This window comes from Panthera onca, chromosome D4 (assembly GCF_046562875.1).
Source record: "Panthera onca isolate mPanOnc1 chromosome D4, mPanOnc1 haplotype 2, whole genome shotgun sequence".
Taxonomy (NCBI): domain Eukaryota; kingdom Metazoa; phylum Chordata; class Mammalia; order Carnivora; family Felidae; genus Panthera; species Panthera onca.
The window spans coordinates 1,979,927-2,003,379 of NC_138351.1; the positions used below are offsets into that span (position 1 = coordinate 1,979,927).

The 23,453-nt window shown below is 43.0% G+C and overlaps 1 protein-coding gene across 9 annotated transcripts in view; it reads left to right on the forward strand.

Moving 5' to 3' along the window:
- Positions 1-23,453, forward strand: part of WNK2 (WNK lysine deficient protein kinase 2) — a 130,729-nt gene that overhangs the window by 61,297 nt on the left and 45,979 nt on the right. For all 9 annotated transcript variants that reach the window (XM_078436108.2, XM_078436110.2, XM_078436111.2 and 6 more), the window contains 7 exons: positions 31-324; positions 730-779; positions 1,497-1,665; positions 1,751-1,867; positions 2,061-2,231; positions 2,426-2,471; positions 2,923-3,042. In XM_078436108.2, coding sequence (XP_078292234.2) covers positions 31-324; positions 730-779; positions 1,497-1,665; positions 1,751-1,867; positions 2,061-2,231; positions 2,426-2,471; positions 2,923-3,042 — 967 coding nt within the window. The remainder of the gene's footprint in view (positions 1-30; positions 325-729; positions 780-1,496; positions 1,666-1,750; positions 1,868-2,060; positions 2,232-2,425; positions 2,472-2,922; positions 3,043-23,453) is intronic.

A 23,453-nucleotide genomic window follows, 5' to 3' on the forward strand; every position in this document is an offset into this window, starting at 1 on the left:
AACTGGCTTCCCTGTCCCCTGTGCCCCCAGATCTTGCTTGGCCACCCGCCTCCATACGCTGTGGATGTCACCGCCCAGGTCCCCACGGCACCCGTGCCAGCCGCCATCCTCTCCCCACCTCTGCCCGAAGTGTTGCCGCCTCCTGTCCCCGAGCTGCCTCAGCTCCCCAGCTCCCTGGCCCCCGTGGTGGTGGCGGCCTCTCAGAACTTGCCTGTCCAGACCACGCCGCTCCTGCCGCCCACCGCCCACCCACCACCGCCCACCGGGCTCGGGGTCGCCAGCCCCTGCCCGGCCGTGCAGCTGACAGTGGAGCCGGTCCCGGAGGTATGTGCCCCTTCCCCCTGCCCCCTGCACTCCCCCACCCCTGACCCCAGTAGCCACCTGAGCAGCGGTCTTAGGTCTCCACCCTGGAAGTTGGGACACACTCGGGAAGGTGGAAGTGTGCCCTGTGACAGCTGTAGGCACTGTTTTTCCACTCCCGCTAGGAGAGTTGTGGTGCTCCCTCGGGAGGATGGGAAGGCCCGTGTGCTCTCCTGAGGGGATGACCGCAGCGGGGTGGCAAACGGTGTGCCCTTGCTTTCAGGAATTCCACGAGACGGAAGCTCTCGAGCCTGCCACCTTGTGTGGTCGGCTTCCTGGGCCGGCGAGGTGGGGGGACAGCAGGCCGTGTGCAGCTGTGTGGTGGGGAAGCCAGTATAACCCATCCTCCTGTCCGTGGTCTTGTTTCAGGAGCAGTCCTCTCAGGAGAAGCAGCCCAGCGCCCCGCAGAGCTGTGACAGGTACCGGCCCAGCTGGCCCGCGGGCTCCCATGTCCACCCAGACCCTCCCGCACTGAGGCTGCACACAGACCCCTGCCACCCTCGCCCTCGCCGGTCACAGCGTCTAGCACCTGTTTCCGAGCCTGACTTGGCGGAGCTTCTCTGAAGTCCTCCGGGGTCTGGGTCCAGGTCCTGGCACCTGTCTGTGGTGCCTAGCATGTACCAGAAAAGGAGGCAGTGGGCAAAGAGTGGGCCGAGTGTGGCCCACGCCCCCAGCCTCCCGACTCCGTGGCTGTTGGCCACCTGTCTTTGCCTACCCATAGAGCTTGTCACACTGGGGGACGGAACCGGATGCAGGAAGCACTCATGTGTCCTGGTGTGCCAGCCCCAGTCAGTGCTGTGCAATCCCTCCTCAAACCCTGCTATGGCCCCAGGTGGTTGTTGAGTTCCTGTTGCACAGATGGGGAAACTGAGGCACAGGGGAGGATTTTCTTAATCCTCATGTGTTCCGTGAGCCAGCTGGGCCCGAGTCACAGATCAAGACTCAGGACAAAGGTCCCGTGTCAGACAGCCCTACGACCCCAGTGCCACTGAGGACAGGCCTTATGGTGGGAGAGGGGGCTGGGGGCCCTGAAGGTGGGATCGGGGCTGGCCTCACATCCTCTAGCTTTTCTGGCTATTTCCTGATCTCGCGTGAGGACTGTCTGCGGGTGGCTGTAACGTTGGGTTTTCACACAGCTACGGAGGCTCCGACGTTCCCTCTGGAAGAGAGATGAGCGACAGCTGTGAGGGTGCATTTGGTGGTGGGAGGCTGGAGGGCAGGGCCGCCCGGAAACATCACCGCCGGTCCACGCGTGCGCGCTCCCGCCAGGAGAGAGCCAGCCGCCCCCGGCTCACCATCCTGAACGTGAGTGGCCCGGCAGGGCAGGCCCGTGGGCACAGGGCTGCCGGACGCGGCCTGCTCGCGGTCTCACCACCCCCGTGTCCTGCAGGTGTGCAACACGGGTGACAAGATGGTGGAGTGCCAGCTGGAGACGCACAATCACAAGATGGTGACGTTCAAGTTTGACCTAGACGGGGACGCGCCTGACGAGATCGCCACCTATATGGTGAGGCCAGGTGTCTTCCCCGACACAGGAGGGCCATCTCCTGCTTCCGCTGTCCCCGGGGGGCGCTGCTGCTGTCACCGAGCCGCCCCTGGGCTGAGTGCGGGGCGGAAGGGAAACGCACCCGTCAGGGAATAGCTCGTGCGGCGAGGCCCACGGCGTGTCCGCCTGAGCAGGGCCGCCTGTGACGTTGCAGGTGGAGCACGACTTCATCCTGCAGGCCGAGCGAGAGACGTTCATCGAGCAGATGAAGGACGTCATGGACAAGGCGGAGGATATGCTCAGTGAGGACACGGACGTCGACCGGGGCTCCGACCCCGGGGTCAGCCCGCCGCACCTCAGCACCTGCGGCCTGGGCACTGGGGAGGTGAGTGCTGGGAGGGCCGGGCTGCTGGAGGGTCTGCGGGTCACGCGGCTTTGGGTGAGGTGGCCCGGAGGGCGGGCGCTTGCGGCTCAGGGAGGGTGGACCGGGCTCCGGAGGCCCCTTGGGTGGCCACGCTGGGCTCTGCGGGAGGTTCTTGCTCCACACGGTCTGTTGATCTCTGCTCCTTTACCTCCCAGGAGAGTCGCCAGTCCCAAGCAAACGCCCCCGTGTATCAGCAGAACGGTACGTCTGCCTTCCGGGCCCGCACCTGCCATCCTGACCTACCGCTGGAAGAGGCATTTCTGTCCTTGTCCCTTCTCTGTCTCTTGGCCGTTTGATAAGACCCTGTTGAGCATATCATAAGGGGGTTCGGCCATGAAACTGGGGGGTTTGCTGGCGGGTGTGGTGAGCTGGGTGCGGAGCTGGGTGTGGCCCCGGTGGGGACTGAGCACAGCATGGACTGGCCGCTGCCTCTGTCCCCACTTTGTTGATGGCATTGCCAACGTTCTGGGAACAAGCTCGTGTTGAGGGTGTTGTGTGAGCCCCAGGCTTCCAGGGAGGAGTCCCCCCAGGCGGGCTGCACATGCCCCCCCACTGGTGTGAGAAGAGCAGGTCTGGTGCCAATGGCGAGGGGTCCTGTCAGCCATGGGAGAAATTCACTCTGTCTCTCCTGCTGTTTTGCTCTGCTCTGTAGTTCTGCACACGGGCAAGAGGTGGTTTATCATCTGCCCGGTGGCTGAGCACCCAGCGGCGGAGGCCCCTGAGCCTTCACCGCCACTTCCTCTGAGCTCCGTGCAGCCAGAAGCCAGCCAAGGTAAGAGCAGCTGGAAGTTCCACGCTCTTCTCCCCGGTAGCTTGGTCACTCGGCGTGCCGGCTCAGCCCGCACCGTCACCCCAAAGCCCAGCATGGCTCGTGGACCTCATCAAGTCCACCTGGTTTTCCACCTAGTCAAGGTGGCGCTCAGGCTCGGGCTGCCCTTACTGTCCTCGTGCAGGTGACGCACCCGGCCGCTCAGCTGTGTGCCCAGGGACTCTGACCTCGCTCTCTCTTGCCGCTGTGGGCGATGGCTCCCACCTCCTATTTCTTCCCTCTGTGTGGCCCACCTGTAGGACACTCTCCTCCTTACTCCGCTTACTCTGGGGGTGGAGTGGGAAAGTCCCTTTCAGTACTAAGACTCTGATTTTAAATTGTCCCCAAGGAGAACTAATACCGATTTGGCCGTGTGGGGACAGATGCCAGCAAGCTTGCCCTTGGGGCGATCGTTAAATCCTTATTCCGTGGTCCCTTGGGAGGCTGAAAATAATCACTTGAACAGATTAAGGTTTAATTCCCTGTAAGCTGGCAGGAGAAAGTTGCCAGTTATGTAATTTGACCTAACTTTATGGCTCATGGGTGAAAAATATTTGTAAATCATTTTTCATTTTATATCATGAGTTCCCAGTGACTTCTGTTATACTTCTGAAGGTTTGTTCCCATGGGGAAAAGGTCAGCCTGATAACAGAATCCCAGCACAGCCATAAACAGACCTGGTGACCTCAGGAAAAGGACCTGGCCCACCCTGGATGAGGGGTCAGGGGAACAGCAGCATTGTCTGCAGTGGCTCAGTTTTAAAATAAGAACATGCTTGATTTAATACACACACACCCAGTTAACTAGAGGGAGAAAAACCCTTATAAAGTCAGTTTTCATTGTGATGCATTGATTCATAGGACGTGCCCAACTTAAACCCTAATTCCCTCATCTGTTCATTGATCTCAGAGAACCTTTGGGAGCCAGTTTCCTTACTTATTTGAAAAAAAAAAGTAGCTACTGTCAGGGACAGCAGATTTGTTCATCGGGATGCACCGTCCACTGAGGATGAGAGAAGTTGGATGAGGGTCAGCTTGAAGGTCCTTGGGCATCAGAGGCAGTGCAGATCAGGCCAGGGTCCAGGGGAGGGTGGAGACCTAGGACGTGGGGTAGCCCGGTGCCGGCCCTGCTCCCCTGGAGGCAATTCCCATTCCTGAAAGGTGACTGAGAGGCTGAGGGCTGAAGCTTCAGCAGGCTGGAGAGAAGGCGCGGAGTCCTGCTGGAGAAGTGACAGGCCAGGCAGAGCAAGGAGCCGCCTCAGCATGGCGCCTGCATTGGGGTGATGTTGGAGCATGTGCCGTGTGCTCAAGCAGAAGCACGCGGGTCCTCTCTGGAGGAGGGTAGCTCCGTTCTGGACCTCGCGGTTGTGCGCCTTTTGAATGCACTGCTTGACTCACGATAAGAAATAGAGAGTCTGGGTGATACGGAGTTTGCACACAATAGCAGCCCTTCACTGAGCCTAGCCGCGTGCCGGCACAGCTCTTTGAGACTTGGGAAGTAAGTAGCAACAGGGGGATGGGGGAAGTGAGCCAGAATTCCAGGGATTCCTGGGCTGGTGGTGAGCTTATAGCATTTCCCTCTGGTGCCTCCTGGCCTGAGGTCAGGGCAGTGTGCAGCCTGGGAGTGAGTGCTGGGTGCAGACAGGGAGGCTCCGGGAGATGCCCGCTACTTTCCTTGCAGAGCAAGAGAGTGAACAAATTCCTAAAGCACAGAGCATGGTGTGGGGTCCTCCCTGTCCACCGCCCACCCCCAACATTTCTGAGGGGCAGCAGCAGCAACAGGAACCAACGCAGTGGAAGTGGAGAGGCTTTCTGCTGGGTGGAGCCAGAAGTCAGAGGAAAAAGGATACAAAATCAAAACCGTTGCTCTTTTCACTTTCTTCTCTCCTGCCACTGGGCTCTGCTCCTCTCAGTTGTTCAAGTGGATGGTTTCAGGGGACTGGAAAGGGGTGTCATGGATCTGAGATATCATGCAAAAGGAGGAGCTTGGGGAGGAATCCCATGAAGTTGTTCATGAACTCCTGGGCTTACCCTCGTCCTGTGTGTGTATGGATCTGATCCTAATTAGCACGTGATAAGCTGAGAACTGAGCCGATGGATAGACTGACATTGTAGCCACAGCTCTTAGAAGGTGGATTGTAACTCGCAGCTTGAATCTGACCAGGTTAGTTGTCTGCTAAAGGAAACATCGGCATTTCACCATAGGAGTTAAAGAGATGTAGGGTCTCATGGTATTCAAAATCCAGACTAATGCAGTCCAACCAGTGTAATCCAAATATCCTCAAACGAAAAACAATAAAAATGCCAGCTTGGGTTGGAAAAAGACCACCAACAATGACAAGACAAAATAGATGTTGGGATGATCTCACAAAGACTTTCAAGAAACAATTGTAAACATGATCCAACAAGCAATTATAAACGTTCTTGAAACAAATGTTGAAGTGGAAAGTGTTCATGAAGAAAGGGAGTACAAAGAGGAGACAGAAACTTGAAATACCTGGAACTATCTAATCAGAACTTAGAAAAAGATGAACAGAGCTTCACGGACTGTGGAACGGCACGGAGGTCTACTGTTTGTGTCATTAGTCCCAGAAGCAGAAGAGAAGGAGTGCAGTGCTGAGAAAATATTTGAGGAAATAATGCAGAAAACTTCCCAAGTTTGGTGACATTCAGACAAACCTATAGATTGAAGAAGCTGAATGAATCCCAAAAAGGATAAACCCAAAGAAATCCGTACCTGGACACATAAACTGCTGAGAAATAGAGAAATAAAAAACTGTGAAAGCAGCCAGAGAAAAATGATGTATGACCTGGAGGGGAGCAGTGTTTAAATGACTGCAGATTTCTCACCAGAAACTGTGGAGTCCAGAAGGAAGTGGCATGGCATTTCTAAAGCATTGAAGGAAAAAACCTGTCAGCCCAGAATTCTGTTTTCAGAGAGAACACCAAAAAAAAAAAAAAAAAAAAAAAACAGAAAGAAAAAGAAAAGAAAGAATAAACAAGATTTTTAAAAGAGGGGAATAAGGGACAAACAAATCATAGGTCTACATCTAAACAATAATTGAATTAAATGTAAGTGGTCTTAGCACATCCTTGAAAAGACAGAGATTTGCGAGACTGGGTTAAAAGAAAATTTGACTTAATTGTTATCTATAAGCAACTTCAAATATAATGCTATAGGTACATTAAAAGAAAAAGCATGACGAAGATATAACATGCAAACACTAATCAAAAGGTCACTGGAATGGCTATTTAATATGCAAAATGGACTTCTAGAGCAAAGAAAATGACCAGGAATAAAAAATAACAACAAAAACAACATTACAACCTAGAAGAAAAAAAAAAAAAGGTAAGTTCCTAGAAACACATAATCTTCCAAGACTGAATCACGAAGAAATAGAAAATCCGAGTAGATAGATTATAAGTAATGAAATTGAATCAGTAATTTAAAAACTTCCCAAAAAAACAAAAGTCCAGGACCAGATGGCTTCAGGTGAATTCTACCAAGCATTTATTTTATTTATTTTTAACAGAAGGGGAATTTTTTTATTAAGAAAATAAAAATGAAATAACAAAACACATGCAGTTGAAGTTTTGTATAGAGAGCAATTTGTAGCAAGAAATGCTTATATTATAAAACAAAGGTCTTTAATCAATTATTTATACTTCCACCGTAAGAAACACCTGAAAATAATATAACACTGTCTGTTAACAATAGTGGAATTAAAAGAAAAACTTTTTTTTGAGCAGTACTCAATTTTTAATTTTGATATTTAATTTTATTTTAATCACCTGGTGCTCATCATGACAAGTGCACTCCTTAATGCCCATCACCAGTTTCACCCATCTCCCACCCACCTCCCTTCTGGTCACCATCAATTTGTTCTCTATAGTTAAGAGTCTGTTTCTTGGTTTGCCTTTCTTTCTTTTTCCCTTTGCTCATTTGTTTTTTCCTTAAACTCTATATATGAGTGAAATCACATGGTGCTTGTCTTTCTCTGACTGAATTACTTTGCTTAGTGTTCTACTCTAGCTCCATCCATGTTAATTGCAAATGGCAAGATTTCATTCTTTTTTATGGCCGAAATAATATTCCATTGTGTGTGTGTGTGTGTGTGTGTGTGTGTGTACACACCACATCTTCTTTATCCACTCATCAGTTGATGGACATTTGGGCTCTTTCCATATCTTGGCTGTTGTAAATAATGCTACTATAAACATCAGAGTCTATGTATCCCTTTGAGTTAGTGTTTTTGTATTCTTTGGGTAAATACCCAGTTGTGGAATTACTGGATCATAGGGTAGTTCTATTTTTAACTTTTTGGGGAACTTCTGAACTGTTTTCCAGAGTGGCTGCACCAGTTTGCATTCCCACCAGTAATGCACGGGAGTTTCCCTTTCTACACATTACCACCAGCACTTATTGTTTCTTGTGTTGTTGATCTGAGCCATTCTGAGAGGTGTCAGGTGATATCGTAGTTTTGATTTGCAGTTTCCCTGATAATCAGTGATGATGAGCATCTTTTCCTGTGTCTGTTGGCCATCTGTTATGTCTTCTTTGGAGAAATGTCTATTTATGTCTTCTGCCCATTTCTTAATTGGATTATTTGTTTTTTGGGGTGTTGAGTTTTATAAGTTCTTTGTATATTTCGGATACCAACTCCTCATCAGATATATCATTTGCAAATATCTTCTCCCGTTCTACAGGTTGCCTTTTAGTTTTGTTGATTACTTTGCTGTGCAGAAGTTTTTTATTTTGATGTAATCTCAATAGTTTATGTTTGCTTTTATTTCCCTTACCTTGGGAAAGAATCTAGAAAAACTTCGCTATGGCCAATGTCAGAGAAATTAATGCCTGTGCTTACTTCTAGGATTTTTATGGTTTCAGGTCTCACATTTAGGTCTTTAATGCATTTTAGTTTATTTTTGTGTAAGGTGTAAGAAAGTGGCCCAGTTTCATTCTTTTGCATGTTGCTGTCCAGTTTTCCCAACACCATTTGTTTTGGGAAAACCAGAGACTGTTTTTCCCATAGGATATTCTTTCCTGCTTTGTCAAAAATTGACCATATAATTGTGGGTTTATTTCTGGGTTTTCTATTCTGTTCTATTGATTGATGTGTCTGTTTTTGTACCATACTATCTTGATTACTATAGCTTTGTAATGTAACTTGAAGTCCAGAATTGTGATGCCTCCAGGAGCTTAGCTTTTCTTTTTCAAGATTGCTTTGGCTATTCAAGGTCTTCTGCAGTTCCATATAAATTTTAGGATTGTTTGTTCTAGTTTTGTGAAAAATGCTGTTGGTATTCTCGTAAGGATTGCATTAAATGTGTAGATTGCTTTTGGTAGTATAGACATTTTAACAATATTTGTTTTTCCAGTCCATGAGCATTGGAATGCTTTTCCATTTCTTTGTGTCATCTTCAGTTTCTTTCATCAGTGTTTTATAGCTTTCAGAGTACAGGTCTTTTACTCCTTGGTTAGATTTGTTCCTAGGTATCATCATTTTTGTGCAATCGTAAATGGGATTGATTCTTTGATTTCTCCTTCTACTTCATTATTGGTGTGTAGAAATGCAACAGATTTCTGTACATTGATTTTATATCCTGACTTTTCTGAATTTGTGTGTCAGCTCTAGCAATCAGTATCAGTGTATCAGTATCGTGTATCAGTATCTAGCAATTTTTTGGTGGAGTCTTTCAGGTATACTGTATAGAATATCCTGTCATTTGCAAATAGTGAAAGTCTGACTTCTTCCTTGCTGATTTGGATGCTTTGTATTTCTTTTTGTTGTCTGATTGCTGAGGCTAGGACTTCCAGTACTATGTTGACTAAAAGTGGTGAGAGTGGACATTCCTGTCTTTTATTCCTGACCTTAGGGGAAAGGCTGTCAGTTTTTCCCCCTTGAGGATGATGTTAGTTGTATATTTTTCATATATGGCCTTTATTACATTGAGGTATGTTCCCACTAAACCTACTTTGTTGAGGGTTTTTATCATGAATGCATGTTGTGCTTTGTCAAATGCTTTTTCTGCACCTATTGAAATGATCATATGGTTCTTATCCTTCTCTTACTGATGTGATGTATCACATTGATTGGTTTGTGAATGTTGAACCACCCTTTCAGCCCAACAATAAGTCCCACTTGATCGTGGTGAATGATTTTTTTTAATGTATTGTTGGATTCGGTTTGCTAGTATTTTGGGTGGGGGGGGAATTTTGGATTTATGTTCACCATGGGTGTTGGCTTGTAGTTCTCTTTTTTAGTGGTGTCTTTATCTGGCTTTGGTATTAGGGTAATGTGGCCTCATAGAATGAATTTGGAAGTTTTCCTTCCATTCTATGTTTTGGAATAGTTTGAGAAGAATTCTTAACTTTCCTTTAAATGTTTGGTAAAATTCACCTGTGTGAAGCCATCTGGTCTTGGACTGTTGTTGGGAGTTTTTTGATTACTGATGCAATTTCATTTTTGGTGATCAGTTTGTTCAAATATTCTATTTCCTCCTTCAGTTTTGGAAGGTTATGTTTCTAGGAATTTATTTCTTCTAGGTTGTCCAATTTTTGGCATATAGTTTTTCATGATACTCTTTTATAATTGTATTTTTGTGGTATTGATATTTATTTTTTCTCTCATTTTAATTTTATTTTAGTCTTTTTTTCCCTTGATAAGTGTGGCTAGAGGTTTATCAATTTTATTGATTTTTTTTTTTTTTTTTTCAAAGAGCCAGGTCTTAGTTTCATTGATCTGTTCCATTGTTTTTTGGTTTCTAAATCATTTGTTTCTGCTGTAATCTTTATGATTTCCTTCTTTCTACTGTTTTGGGATTTTGTTTGTTCTTTTTCTACTAACTTTAGGTGTAAGGTTAGGTTGTTTATTTGAGATTTTTCTTGCTTCTTGAGATAGGCCTCAAGAAGCCTATTTATTGCTATATATTTTCCTCTTAGAACTACCTTTGCTGTATCTCAGAGGTTTTAGAGCGTTGCATTTTCATTTCCATTTGTTTCCATGTGCTTTCTGATTTCCTCTTTTATTTCCTGGTTGACTTATTTATTATTTAGTAATGTGTTATTTAACCTTTTAATCTTTCCAGATTTTTTTTTGTGGTTGACTTCTAGTTTCATAGTGTTGTGGTCATATGACTTCGATCTTTTTGAATTTGTTGAGGCTTGTTTTGTGGCCCAATGTAATTGAATATATTCTGGAGAATGTTCCATGTGCACTTGGAAAGAATGTGTCTTCTGCTGTTTGGGGATGGAGTGTTCTGAATATATCTGTTAAATCCATCTGGTTCAATATGTCACTCAAAGCCATTGTTTCCTTGTTGCTTTTCTGTTTAGATGATCTGTGCATTGATGTAAGTAGGGTATACAGTCCCCTACTATTATTGTATTATTATCGATTAGTTTCTTTATGTTTGTTATTGTTTTTTGCATATGGCTGGTCTCATGTCGGGTGCATAAATATTTATAATTATTATATCTTCTTGTTGGATTGTCCTCTTTATTATTATATAATGGCCTTCTTTGCCTCTTGTTACAGTGTTTTAAAGTCTGTTTTGTTCAATATAAGTAATGCTACTCCAGCTTTCTTTTGACATCCATTTGCATGATAAATGTTTCTCCATCCCCTCACATTCAATATGCAGGTGTCTTTAGGTCTGAAATGAGTCTTTTGTAGGCAGCATAGATGGGTCTTGTTTTTTAATCTATTCTGTCACTGTTTGTGTTTTGGTTGGAGCATTTAGTCCATTTACATTCAAAGTAATTATTGATAGATATGTATCTATTGACATTGTTTTGTCATTTGTGAAGATTTTCTCTGATTCTTCGTTTCCTTTTTCTCTCTTGTGGTTTTCTGATTTTCTTTAGTGATATATTTGGATTTAATTATTTTTATTCTTTGCATATTTATTAATGGTTTTTGATACATGATTACCATTAAGTTTTTATAGAACATTTGCTGCATATAGCAATCTGTATTAAGTCAATGATCATTCAAGTGTGAACCTGTTCTTTACTCTTGTCCTTCTTACGTTTTAGATATATGGTATCATGTTCTACCTCCTTTTATTTTGTGAGTTCCTTGACTGAATATTTACAGAAATACTCATATTTACTTCTTCTGTGTTTCCTGCAGTTATACTGTCACTTTTGGTCTCTCCTTTCAAAATGTTCCCCCTTAATATTTCTTGCAGGGCTGATTTAGTGGTCATGAAGTCCCTTAAGTTTGTTTGTTTAGTTTTTGTTTTTTTGGTCTGGGAAACTTGTTATCTCTCCCTCTATTCTGAGTGGTAGCCTTGCTGGATAGAGTATTTTTGACTGTAGATTTTTACCATTCAGCACTTTGACTATGTCATGCTACTCTCTTCTGGCCTGCAAAGTTTCTGTTGAGAAATCTGCTCATAGCCTTATGTGGTTTCCCATGTATGTAACTATTTTATTTTGTCTTGCTGCTTTAAGTGTCTTTTCTTTATCACTATATTTTGCCATTTTAATTAACAACATATCTGGGTATGGATCTGGTTTTGTTTATTTTAATGGGAGTTTTCTGTGCATTCTGGATCTGGATGTCTGTTTCCTTCCCCAGATTAGGGAAGTTTTCAGCTATTATTGTTTCAAATAAATTTCGTGCTCCCTTTTCTCTTTCTTCTTTTGAGATTCCTATAATACAGATGTTATTATGTTTGAGTCACTGAGTTACCTAAGTCTGTTCTTGTATTGCATAATTCTTTTCTCTCTCTTTTTGTTCAGCTTGATTAATTTTCATTCCTTTGTCTTGTAGGTCATTAATTTCTTCTTCTTCCCGTTTGCTATTCATTCCATCAAGCATATTTCTCATTTTGTTTATTCAGCCTTTTGTCTCTCCTTTGTTATTCCTTATCTTGGTGTTAAGGGTCTCAGTCACGTCTTCCACCCTTTTCTCAAGTCCAGTGAGCATCCTTATGATTGTTGCTTTAAATACTCCTTCAGGCATGTTATTTATATCTGTTTCTTTTAGGTCTCCAGCTGTGGCCTTGTCATGTTCTTTCATTTGGGATAAATTTCTCTGTCTTCTCATTTTGTCTACATCCCTGTGCCTGTTTCTGTGTGTTAGGCAAGTCAGCTATGTCTTCTGTTCTTGAGGCTAATGGCCTTATTAAGAGGAAATCATACAGTGCCCTGCAGTGTAGTGTCCCCCGTTCCTCAGGGTCTCACACTTCAGGGAGTGTCTCCAGTGTGTGTTGTGTGGGCTATGCTTTTGTGTCCTGGCTGCTTTATTTTTCTGACCAGTTGACTTCAGGGGCTTTCTTGTCTCTTGTGGGCAGTGGCCTGAATGTGGCGTGTTTTAACTAGATGTGCTCTGGTCTGCTTGTGCAGTGAGCCTTATTGCCACTGCTGCCAGAACGGAAGCCGAGCAAAACTCCCAAGTTGGGAGATGCAGTGTGAGTAGCAGATTACGCCGGTCTTCTCAGGGGGAGGAGGGGGTCCACTATACTGGGATTGAGGCAAGTGTGACTGGGAAGTGCGGTTTTTTTTGGAGCATGGTCGGAGTGGGGCTTGGCATAAGCAAGTTAAGTAGAGCGCTGGTTTCCGCAGGTGGCCCTATGCTTATGCTGAGGGGCAGGGGAGGGAAATGACACCGGAGAGCTCCTTTGTTCCCAGAGTGGTCTCTCTGTGAATGATGCCTCTCTGGGATGCACTCTGAGGTGAGCACACAACCTCCCTACTGTGTGCCCCAGGTGCTCTCTGGATCCCCATTTCCATACCGTATGCCTGCAGGTTGTTTGCCTGCCTTCTTTCCAAGAGCAGCATAGTACCTTCCAGGCTCTATCTCAGCCAAGTCCACTAACCTTTAAAACAACAGGTTTTGAGCCCCTCTGGTTGCAAGAACTCACAAAATTTGGTCCCTCTCGCTTTCCAGGCCAATTACCATGGGGATTAGTTTTCCTTGTGTGCTCCCCCCGCATGTAAGTCTGTCTCTCATCCGTCTCTGTGACCATGGCGCCTTCCCCACTGCAGCAGTCACTCTCCATTTCTCTCCCAGGCCACGGCTCTGACTTCCTTCTTTGTGTGGTCTCCTCTCTACCTTTAGTTGTGGAGTTCGTTTGCCAGTCTTCAGAGAGATTTTGGGGCTTTTTAGGATGATTTCATAACGAGTTATATTTGTGGGATGAGGTAAGCATAGGGTCCTCCTACTCTGCTGCCATCTTTGCCTGTTGAATTCTATCAAACATCTAAAGAAAAGTTGGTACCTGTCTTTCCATACTATTGCCGAAGAGGAATGAATGCATCCAAACTCATTCTGCGAGGCCAGCATCACCCTGATACCAAAGCAAAGACACTACACAAAAAGAAAATTACAAATCAGTATCCTTGATGGGCCTAGATGCAAAAAGCCTTAACAAAATATTAGCAAATGAAATTCAGCAATACATCAAAAGAACTTTTGTCTAAGAACAAGACAAGGATGCCCACTCTCATCACTTTTATTCAACGTGGTACTGGAAGTCGTAGTCACAGCAGTTAGGCAATAAAAAGAAAGAAAAGGCACCCAAATTAAATCAGAAAGGAAGAAGTAGAACTACCACTATACGCAGATGATGTGACATCATATATAGGAAACTATAAAGGCTCCACCGAAAAACAGAACTAATACAAGCATATCTCATTTTATTGCACTTCACAGATACCCTATTTTTTTTACAGATTGAAGCATCGTGGCAGTCCTGTGTCAAGGGTCTATTGTCACAATTTTTCCAAAGGGATTTGCTCACTTTGTGTCTCTGTGTCACAGTTTGGTAATTCTCAGAATACTTCAAGCTTTTTCATTATTATTATTATATTTGAAGTGCTCCATTCTCATGATAAAACTTAAATGGATGTTTATGGGTGAGCAAAGAAAGTGGTTCCTTGAGGCGGAATCTACTCCTGGTGAAAATGCTATGAAGATTGTTGAAATGACAACAAAGGATTTAGAATATTGTATAAACTTAGTCGATAAAGCAGTGGCAGCGTTTGAGAGGTTTGACTTCAGTTCTGAAAGAAGTTCAGTGGTATCAAACAGCATTCATGCTACAGGGAGATTGATTGTAAAAGGAGGAGTCAATGTGGCAGACTTCATTGTTGTCTCATTGGAAGAAAGTGCCACAGCCACCCCAATTTTCCACAGCCACCACCTTGATCAGGCAACAGCTATCAACATCAAGGCAAGACCAACAGAAAGATTATTACTTGCTGTAAGCTCAGATGATAGTTAGCATTTTTGAGAGATAAAGCACTTTTTAAATGTTTATTTATTTTTGAGAGAGTGCAAGCAGCAGAGGGGCAGAGAAAGGGGGACAGAGGATCTGAGGTGGGCTCCATGCTGACAGCAGAGAGCCTGACACAGGGCTCAAATGCACGAACCATGAGATCATGACCTGCAAAATCAGACGCTTCACCATCTGAGCCATCCATGTGTCTCAGAAATATTTCTAAGTTAAGGTGAAAAATTTGTAGTTGCATCAAAAAGAATAAAACACCTAGGAATAAATTTAACCAAGAATGGGAAACAGCTGTACTCTGAAAACCATGATGTTGATGAAAGAAACTGACAATACAAATAAATAGATATACCTTGTTCATGGATTGGAAGAGTTAATATTGTTAAAATGTTCATATTACTACCAAAATATAGATTCATTGCAGTCCTATCAAAATATCAATAGCAGCTTTCACAGAACTGGAACAAAGAGTTGCAAGATTTGTGTGGAACCACAGAAGACTCCAAATAACCAAAGCAGTCTAGAGAAAGAAGAACAAAGCTGGAGGTATCATGCTCCCTGATTTCAGACCATATTACTAAGCTGTAGTGATCAAAACAGTGTGGTACTGGCATGAAAACAGACACACAGATCAGTGGAGTAGAATAGAGTCCAGAAATAAACCCATGCATATGTGGTCAATTATTCTGTGACAAAAGAGGAAAGAAAATACAGTGGGGAAAAGACACTTTAATAAATGGTGTTGGGAAAATTGGACAACTCCATGCAAAAGAATTAAACTGGACCATTCTTCTAGGCAAGGGCAACAAAAACTAAACAAATGGGGTTGCACCAAACTAAAGAGCTTTTGTGCAGCAAAGGAAACCATCAACAAAATGAAAAGGCAACCTTTTGGGAGAAGATATTTGTAAACCATACATCTGATAAGGGGTTAATATCTAAAATATATAAATAACTTACACAAGTTAATTAAAAAAAAACCCACAACTTGATTAAATGAGCAGAGAACTTGAACAGACATTTCTCCAAAGAAGACATACAGTTGGCCAACAGACACGTGAGAGGATGCTCAACATCTCTCATCATCAGAGAAACACAAGTCAAAACCACAAGGAGACACCACCTCACGCCTGTCAGAATGGCTAGAAGAAAAAAAAGACAAGAAATAACAAGTGTTGGTGGGGATGTGGAGAAAAGGGAACCCTTGTGCACTGCTGGAGGGAATAATTGGTGCAACCACTATGGAAAACAGCATGGAGTTTCCTCAAAAAATTAGTAAATATGTCTGTTATAGGACTCAGAAATTCCATTTGTGGTATTTATCTAAAGAAAATGAAAACGCTAATTTTAAGAGATACATGCACTCCTGTGGCATTATTAGCATTATTGACAATAGCCCAGATATGGAAGCAACTTAAGTGTCTATCCAAAGATGAATGGATAAAGATGTCACACACACACACACACACACACATATTACTCAGCCATAAAAAAGAATGAAAGCTCATGATTTGCAACAACATAGATGGACTTGGAGGACATTATGCTAAGTGAAATGTCAGAGACAGATGCCATATTATTTCACTTACATGTGAAATCTAAAAACAAATGAACAAAAAAGGAAAGGACAAATGAACAAAACAGAAATAGACTCATAGACACAGGAAACAGCTTTTGTTTACCAGAGGAGAGAAGGGCTAGGAGATGAGCCAAGTAGGTAAAGGAGATTAATAGGTACAGACATCAAGTTTTAAATAAGTCATGGGGATATAAAGTATAGTATAGGGAATATAGTCAGTATTGTAACAATTGTATGGTGATAAATGGTAACTAGACTTACGGGGATCATTTTGTAATGTAGAAAAATATTAAATCAGTATGATGTGCACCCAAAACAAGTAGGATATTGTAAGTCAACTATGCTTCAGTTAAAGAAAGAAAAAAAAGAAACATTACATAAAAGGGCCAGTTAATTAAGATGATTTAACAGTTCTAAATATGAATGCACCTAACAGTAAAGCTTTATTTTGAAAGGAGACATGAGCAAATCCACAATTATAGTTGAAGACTTTAACACTCTGCTCTCAGTAATAGATAAATCTGTAAGTTGAAGAATAAGTCTCAAGGAAAATTGGAAACATTTTGAAATGAACAAGAATGAAAATTCAACATATTAAAATTTGTGGAATGCAGCTAATGCAGTACTTAGAGGGAAATTTATAGCACTACATGGTTAGATGAAAAAAGAAGTCTCAATTCAATAACCCAAGCTTTCATCTTGAATTTAAAAAACCAGGAAAAAATAAATCCAAAGCAAGCAAAATGAAGGGAATAAAGAGCAGGTATCAATGAAATTTGAAACAGAAAAACAACAGACAAAACTAATGAAACAAAAATTGGTTCTTTGAAAAAAATCACTAATTTTGATAAATCTCTGAATACCAGTATCAAGAATAAAAGAGGAGAGCTATCACTACAGTACCTGCATAAAAGAATAACAATCATGGAATCATAGTCATGGAATACTATGAACAAACCTACACACGTGAATTTGATAACTTAGATGAAAGGGACTAATTCCACAAAGGCACAACCTGTGAAAACTCATCCAAGAGGGAATAGTTAACCTGAATGCTCCTGTACCAATTAAAAAGACTGATTTTATAGTGAAAAATCTCCCCCCCCCCCACCAAAAAAAGAATTGTCCAGGCCTAAATGGTTTCATTGGTTATCTAGCCATTCCTTGTGCAACAGAAACCAAAGCAGATGTCTGTATGAGGATTTTCACAGATGTTTGTAACAGCTTTACTTATAATAGTCCAGACCTTGAACTAGCCCCACCTGCTGTCCATCCGATAAACATACTGTGGTTTATGCATACAACATAACACTACTCCATAATAAAAAAGGAATGAACTATTGGTACTTACAATAGCATGGATGATTTTCAAAGTAATTATTGTCTTTGTCTAAAGACTATAGCAAAGTCTAAAGACCTTGGCTAAATTAAGCCAGACAAAAGTGCATGTTATATGATCACATGTAAATGGAGACTATAGGGACAGAAAGCAGATCAGTAGTTGTCTGGGAAGGAGAGTGTGGCAGGAAAGGGATGGCGGGGGTGTAGATTACACAGTTCATGAACAAACGTCTGGAAGAATGATGAGTATATTCATTATGTTGATTGTGGTGGATTTTGCTTATATGCCCCAAATAAAAAATCACAATTGAATGGAAATTGTGAAACTGAAAGATGCAGTAGTTAAAACTAAGACTCACAGGATGTTTGTACACTGCTGGAGGAAGAATTAACAAAGAACTAAAAAAATAAAAGGAGCTAAAAAATATAGAGATTTCAGTGAGATAGTCAACCATGATATAATTGGTGCCCCAGAAAGGAAAAGAATAGGACAGTATCAAGTTTGAGGAGATAATGTAGAGTTGAAAGGCATTAACCACAAATTCAAGAAGGCCTCCAAACTGAGAAACAACATATTTAAACATATTGTAGTGAAAGTACAGAGGCAAACAGAAGAATTGAAAGAATGCTTAAGGAAAAAGCAGGTGCCTCTAAAGGAGCTGGATGGCCCCTGTCTTAGACAGTGTTTGCCAGGAGACCACCAAATGCTACTACCCTCAAATGATAACAGAAATAACCGCCAGCTTCGAATCCCTGCTTGGTGATAGGATTCTACGTAAGTCAAGACGAAATAAAGACCAAAATAATTGATCACATCCACATCTCCCCTAAAGAAATACTGGAGGAGATACTATTAAGCAAAAAAACCCCCCAGTTAACCTGGATGGAATGTCAGAAATGCAGGAGGGAATAAAAGTAATGGCATTGTAGATACATGGGTAGATCGAAATGAACGTTGACTGTATAAAAGTGTTGTGTTTTTTGAGAGTTCAAATATATTTGTTGTGTTAAAATACGTGAAAATACAGGGATACTTATGAGGGGGAAGGAACTGTACTCACAGGGCTTCTGGGTTCTTGCATTATGTGGGAAGGGCCAACATCAAGAATGTGTACTGTTGTCTCTAGAATGCCCCTGTGAGAATTATAAAATAGTAGATTACTCACACACTCATGGTGGCGGGGTGTAGTGGGGAAGAATGCTTAAAAAACAAAAGAACAGGAAGGAGAGAAAATGTAACATTGAACAAGCAGAACACATAGAAAATCATTAGTAAGATGGTAGTTTTTACCCAAATAGGTCAGTTATTAAATAGAAATGGACTAAATGTCAAAGGTTGCCAAATATGAAAAAAGGAAACAAACAAATAACAAACTAAGACCTAAGAATACAGAAAGTTCAATGTAAACATGCGGGGGAAAAAAACACAGTATGCAAATACTAACCTAAACAAAGCTAGCGTAGATCTTTTTGTATCAGAAAAAATAGGCTTTTTAAGGCAAAAACATAATGGTGAAAGATTCAGCTCTTCAAGAAGACAGAAGAATTCTGTATTTGTGTGTCTTTAATAACATAGCCTCAACGTACATAAAGCAAAAATTAACAGAAGTAAATGAAGAAATAGATCTACAATCATTATTGGAACCTTTAGAACAGGAAGACAAAAGTCATTAAGGATATAATGGATTTTAATAGAATTAGCAATCTTGGTCTATATGTAGATCACCCAGTGGCTGAAGAATACACATTTTTTTCCAAGTCCACATAGGGTTTTTTTTTTTTTAAAGATTTAAAAAATAATTTTTTTGGTTTTTTTTTTGAGAGACAGAGCGTGAGCCAGGGAGAAGCAGAGGAGAGAGAGAATCCCAAGAAGTCTCTGCCCGGTCAATGCCCAGAGCCCAGCACAGGGCTCAAACCCACGAAACTGTGAGATTACGACCTGAGCTGAAATCAAGAGCCGGACGCTTAACCAACGTAGGGTATTTTTAAATTAGCCGTATGCAAGACACAAAACAAATCTCAACAGATTTCAAAGATCAAAATCATCCAATGTGTGTTCTCCAGCTATAGTTGGGTAAGCTGGAATTAAAAAATGAGATATCTAAAAAAATCTCCATATGTTTTTCAGTTAAGAAATGTATTCATAGGGACACCTGGGTGGCTCACTCAGTTAAGTGTCTCTTGATTTTGGCTCAGGTCATGATCTCATGGTTCATGAGTTTGAGCCCCGTGTCGGGCTCTATGCTGGCAGTATAGAGTCTATTTGGGATTCTCTCTGTCTCTCTGGCCCTCCCCAGCTTGTGTGCTCTCTCTACCTCTTATCTCTCTCTCTCTCTCTCTCTCTCTCTCTCTCTCTCTCTCAAAAATTAACTTTTTAAAAAGTATTAAAAAAAGAAATGCACTTGTAAATATTTCATGAAGCAAAGAAGGAATTATAATGGAAATCAAGAAAACATCCTGAATGGTAATGACATGAAAATCATGCAAATGAAAATATTACATATCCGAACTTGGGCATGCGGCTAAATCTATAATTTTGAAGAAATGCATATATTAGAAAGGAGAAAAAGCTAAAAATCAGTGATGTCCACTATAAAAAGAAAAACTCAAAGAGGAAATGCAACAGATAAGAGCATGAATTAATATAAAACAAACATACAAAAGAGTGTCAACAAAGCTTGAAGTTGGTTCTTTGAAATGTCTTATAAAATTTGTATGCCCCTGCTGAGACTGAGCATAGAAAAGAGAATGTACAATCAATACCAGGAATGAAGAAGACATTGCTTCAGTCTGACTAACACTGGGAAGGAGTTAAGAGTATATTATGTGTAACTGCATGCCTATAAATTTGAAAACACGGATGATGTCCTAGAGAAATATAACTTACCAAACTTATATAAGAAGAAACGGAAAATCTGAAAAGTGCTATGAACATAGAAAAATTAAATCGGTAATTAAAAACCCTCTCACATTTGTCATTTATGGTGGCAAGATTGCTGGAGGACCTCAGTGTGTTGGTCTTCCAGGGTCAAGTGCAGGCAGAAAAGAGAATTATTTCTGTTCGGAAGGGTTCTGAAGTTCTGGGCCTGACTCTACTCTGCAGAACTAGGAGTCAGACCTGCCTCTAAAGCAATCATGTGGACAGGTGGCTGCATGCTGAGACAGTTATGTGCACATCCCTGGAATTGGAAGGAGGCACAGCTGTTCCCTGCCACACAAGGGAGGGGGTGGATGCTGCATTGTCACAGCCAACATGTGTTCATCAGAGTGAAGCAGATGGACACAGCCAGATGTTGGAAAAGAGATGACATTTGTCGAGATAAAGGGAAAGGACAAATGGAGTTCACGTGAGGAGTGGAGAATTCTGCTCAGATGAAAACCACAGAGAGAGAGAGAGAGAGAGAGAGAGAGAGAGAGAGAGAGAGAGAAGCCACCCCCCCACCCCAGGATGACTGGGAGGGGTCATGTCAGCAGGAGGCAGTGTAGGAGCTATAGCCTTCATGCCCCCCATGAAAACATACACCTATCCATTAGTGGAAACGGTCTTGGGAGGGCTTAAGTGTCCAGCTAAGAACCTGTGGCAACACAGTGGAGCAAAAATATAGACAACTGCAAAAAAAGGATCCCTGGGGAGATGGGATTACATGAGGCCTCAGGAAATGGCTAGGATCAAAGAAGGTGGGGCTCTGTCAGTGCCATGGCGAGTGCCATCACGGCCCCCAGTGGCATGCTCTGGGGAGGCCCTCGGAGGAACTCTGCAGCCCCTGCAGCAGCCTGGGGTCCCCACAGCTTTCACAGCAGAAGACCCGTATGCTAGTGGGCAGACCCCAGTGGCCTGCCTCACAAAAGACGTCTTTGCCGTGGGTGTAACCCAATAGCCATTGCTGCCATAGACCCTCTACAGAAGGAGATTCTGCTGTACCCTCTTCCCAGAAGGATCTGCTCTTGTGCCACCCTTGGACCAGGACTGTCTGCTGCCTCCCCAACCCTGTGCAGATCCCAGATTGCTGAACCCTGGCTGCTCTGGGTGCACCTGTGCTCTAGACCTCAGCTCCATGACAACTCCACACTTATGCACCTGAGGCACTGGAGCCACTACCATTGTGGGCTAGCCAGTGCCCCGGAACCTGGGGCCATCATCCCCGTGGGTGCCTGCCCTCCAGACTTCTGCTCCATATCTGTGCCATAGGCACCTGTACTTCAGACACCAGTGCTGCCACTACCCACAAGCTGGACCCTGTGCCAGGAAGAATCACCTTAGTTGTGACATCCCCGTGGGAGGAAAAACATTAGGAGGTACCCAGAAGCCTTCATGACTGAAGACCCCAACAGCCCTTATAGCCACTGCAGCCACCTGTAGTTGAGGACCTCTGCCATCTTTGCTGATGCTGATGTTGGCTGATAGACCTGCACGGAGACTCCACTACTGGGCCTGTCCTAGAACCACTACAGCCTACCCAGCTGATGTCCTGCCCATTCACAGATGGTCTTTACCCACCAAAACCCATCTGTAAAGGCTGCAAGAGGTGACTGTTTCATCAGTGCAACGTTAGCAACACGAGGTTACAAGAAACATAAAAAAAAGCAAGCAAACATACCACCACCAAAGGAACACAGTAATTTTCCTGTAACAGACCCCAAAGAATTGAAGATGTGTGAATTGTCAGAGGATTCAAACTTAACCATTTTTTTTTTAATGTTTGTTTATTTTTGAGAGAGAGCATGAGCGGTGGTGGGCAGAGAGAGAGGGAGACACGGAATCCGAAGCAGGCTCCAGGCCCTGCGCTGTCAGCACAGAGCCTGACACAGGGCTCAAACTCACAAACCGTGAGAGCATGACCTGAGCCGAAGTCACTTAACCGACTGAGCCACCCAGGCACCCCTAAACTTAACCGTTTTAAGGAAGCTCAGTGAACTACAAGAGAACTGTGAAAATTAATAGAAGGAAACCTTGTCTATAATGGAGTCAGGGGGCCAGCAGGGTTGCAAACCCAGCAGGAAGAGAGGGACCTTGCAGGTGGTTGCTACTTTACTACCCCAGCAAGAGGAAGGAAGGTTTCTTCCTGGCAACAGCTCAGCCAATGAGAAACCACTATACTTCCAGCTCCCAGTTTACTTCAATGCACTTTTAGTTTACATCAGCCCCTCCCTACACCCCCCTCCTATATAAAAGAGCCTCCTTTTTGGACTTCTTCTCCAGACTTGCCTGTTGTTTTACCATAGCTAGCTTGTCCCAGATTGAAATTCTCTGTTAAGAATAAACCCCCCCCCCCTTTTTTTTTTGGCAAAATAAGTTTTATTTTTAAGGTTAACAGAATACATGAGACAACTGAACAAAAAATACGTGAGGAAAATGAGAAGTTCAGTAGAGAAATAGGAATCATGAAAAGAACCAACAAATATTGGAGCTGAAGAATACAATGAATGAAGTAAAAAATGCAATAGACAGCATGAATAGCTGACTTGATCAAACAGAGGAAAGAATTTGTTAACTTCAAGACAGGTTATTTGAAATTAACTAGTCATAGGAGAAAAAAGAAAAAAGAATGAAAAAAGTGAAGAAAGCATATGTGAATTTGGAGGCACTATCAAGCAACTACTATCTGCATTGTGGGAGTCCCAGAAGAAGAAAGAAAGGTCAGAAAGCTTATTTAAGAAATTCCCAAATCTAGTAAGAGTTATGTACATCTCGGCACATGAATCTTACAGGTCCCCAAATAGATTGAACCCAAAGAAGACCTCACCAAGACACATTAAACTATCAAAAATCAAGACAGAAATTTGAAAACAGCAAGACAGAGAAAAAAAAAATACCCACTTCATTTCAAACAGGTGAATACCCAAAAGGCTTTCAGCAGATTTCTCTGCAGAAACCTTGCAGGCCAGGAGAGAATGGAATGATATATTTGCAGTTTTGAAAGTAAAACATACTTGACAGCCAAGAATATTGGCAAAGCTGTCCTTCAGAAATAAAGGAGAAAGACTTTCTCAGATGAAAGCTGAGGGAATTCAACACCACTAGACCTGCCATACCAGAAATGCTAAAGAGAATTCTTCAAGCTGAAGTGAAAGGATCCTAATTAGTAACATGAAAAGACATGAAAGTATAAAACTCACTGGTAAAAGTAAGCATATGGTCATCCAGAATATGATGGTTGTGTACACATCACTTGAGTATGAATGTTAAAAGTCAAAAGTATTAAAAATAACCATAT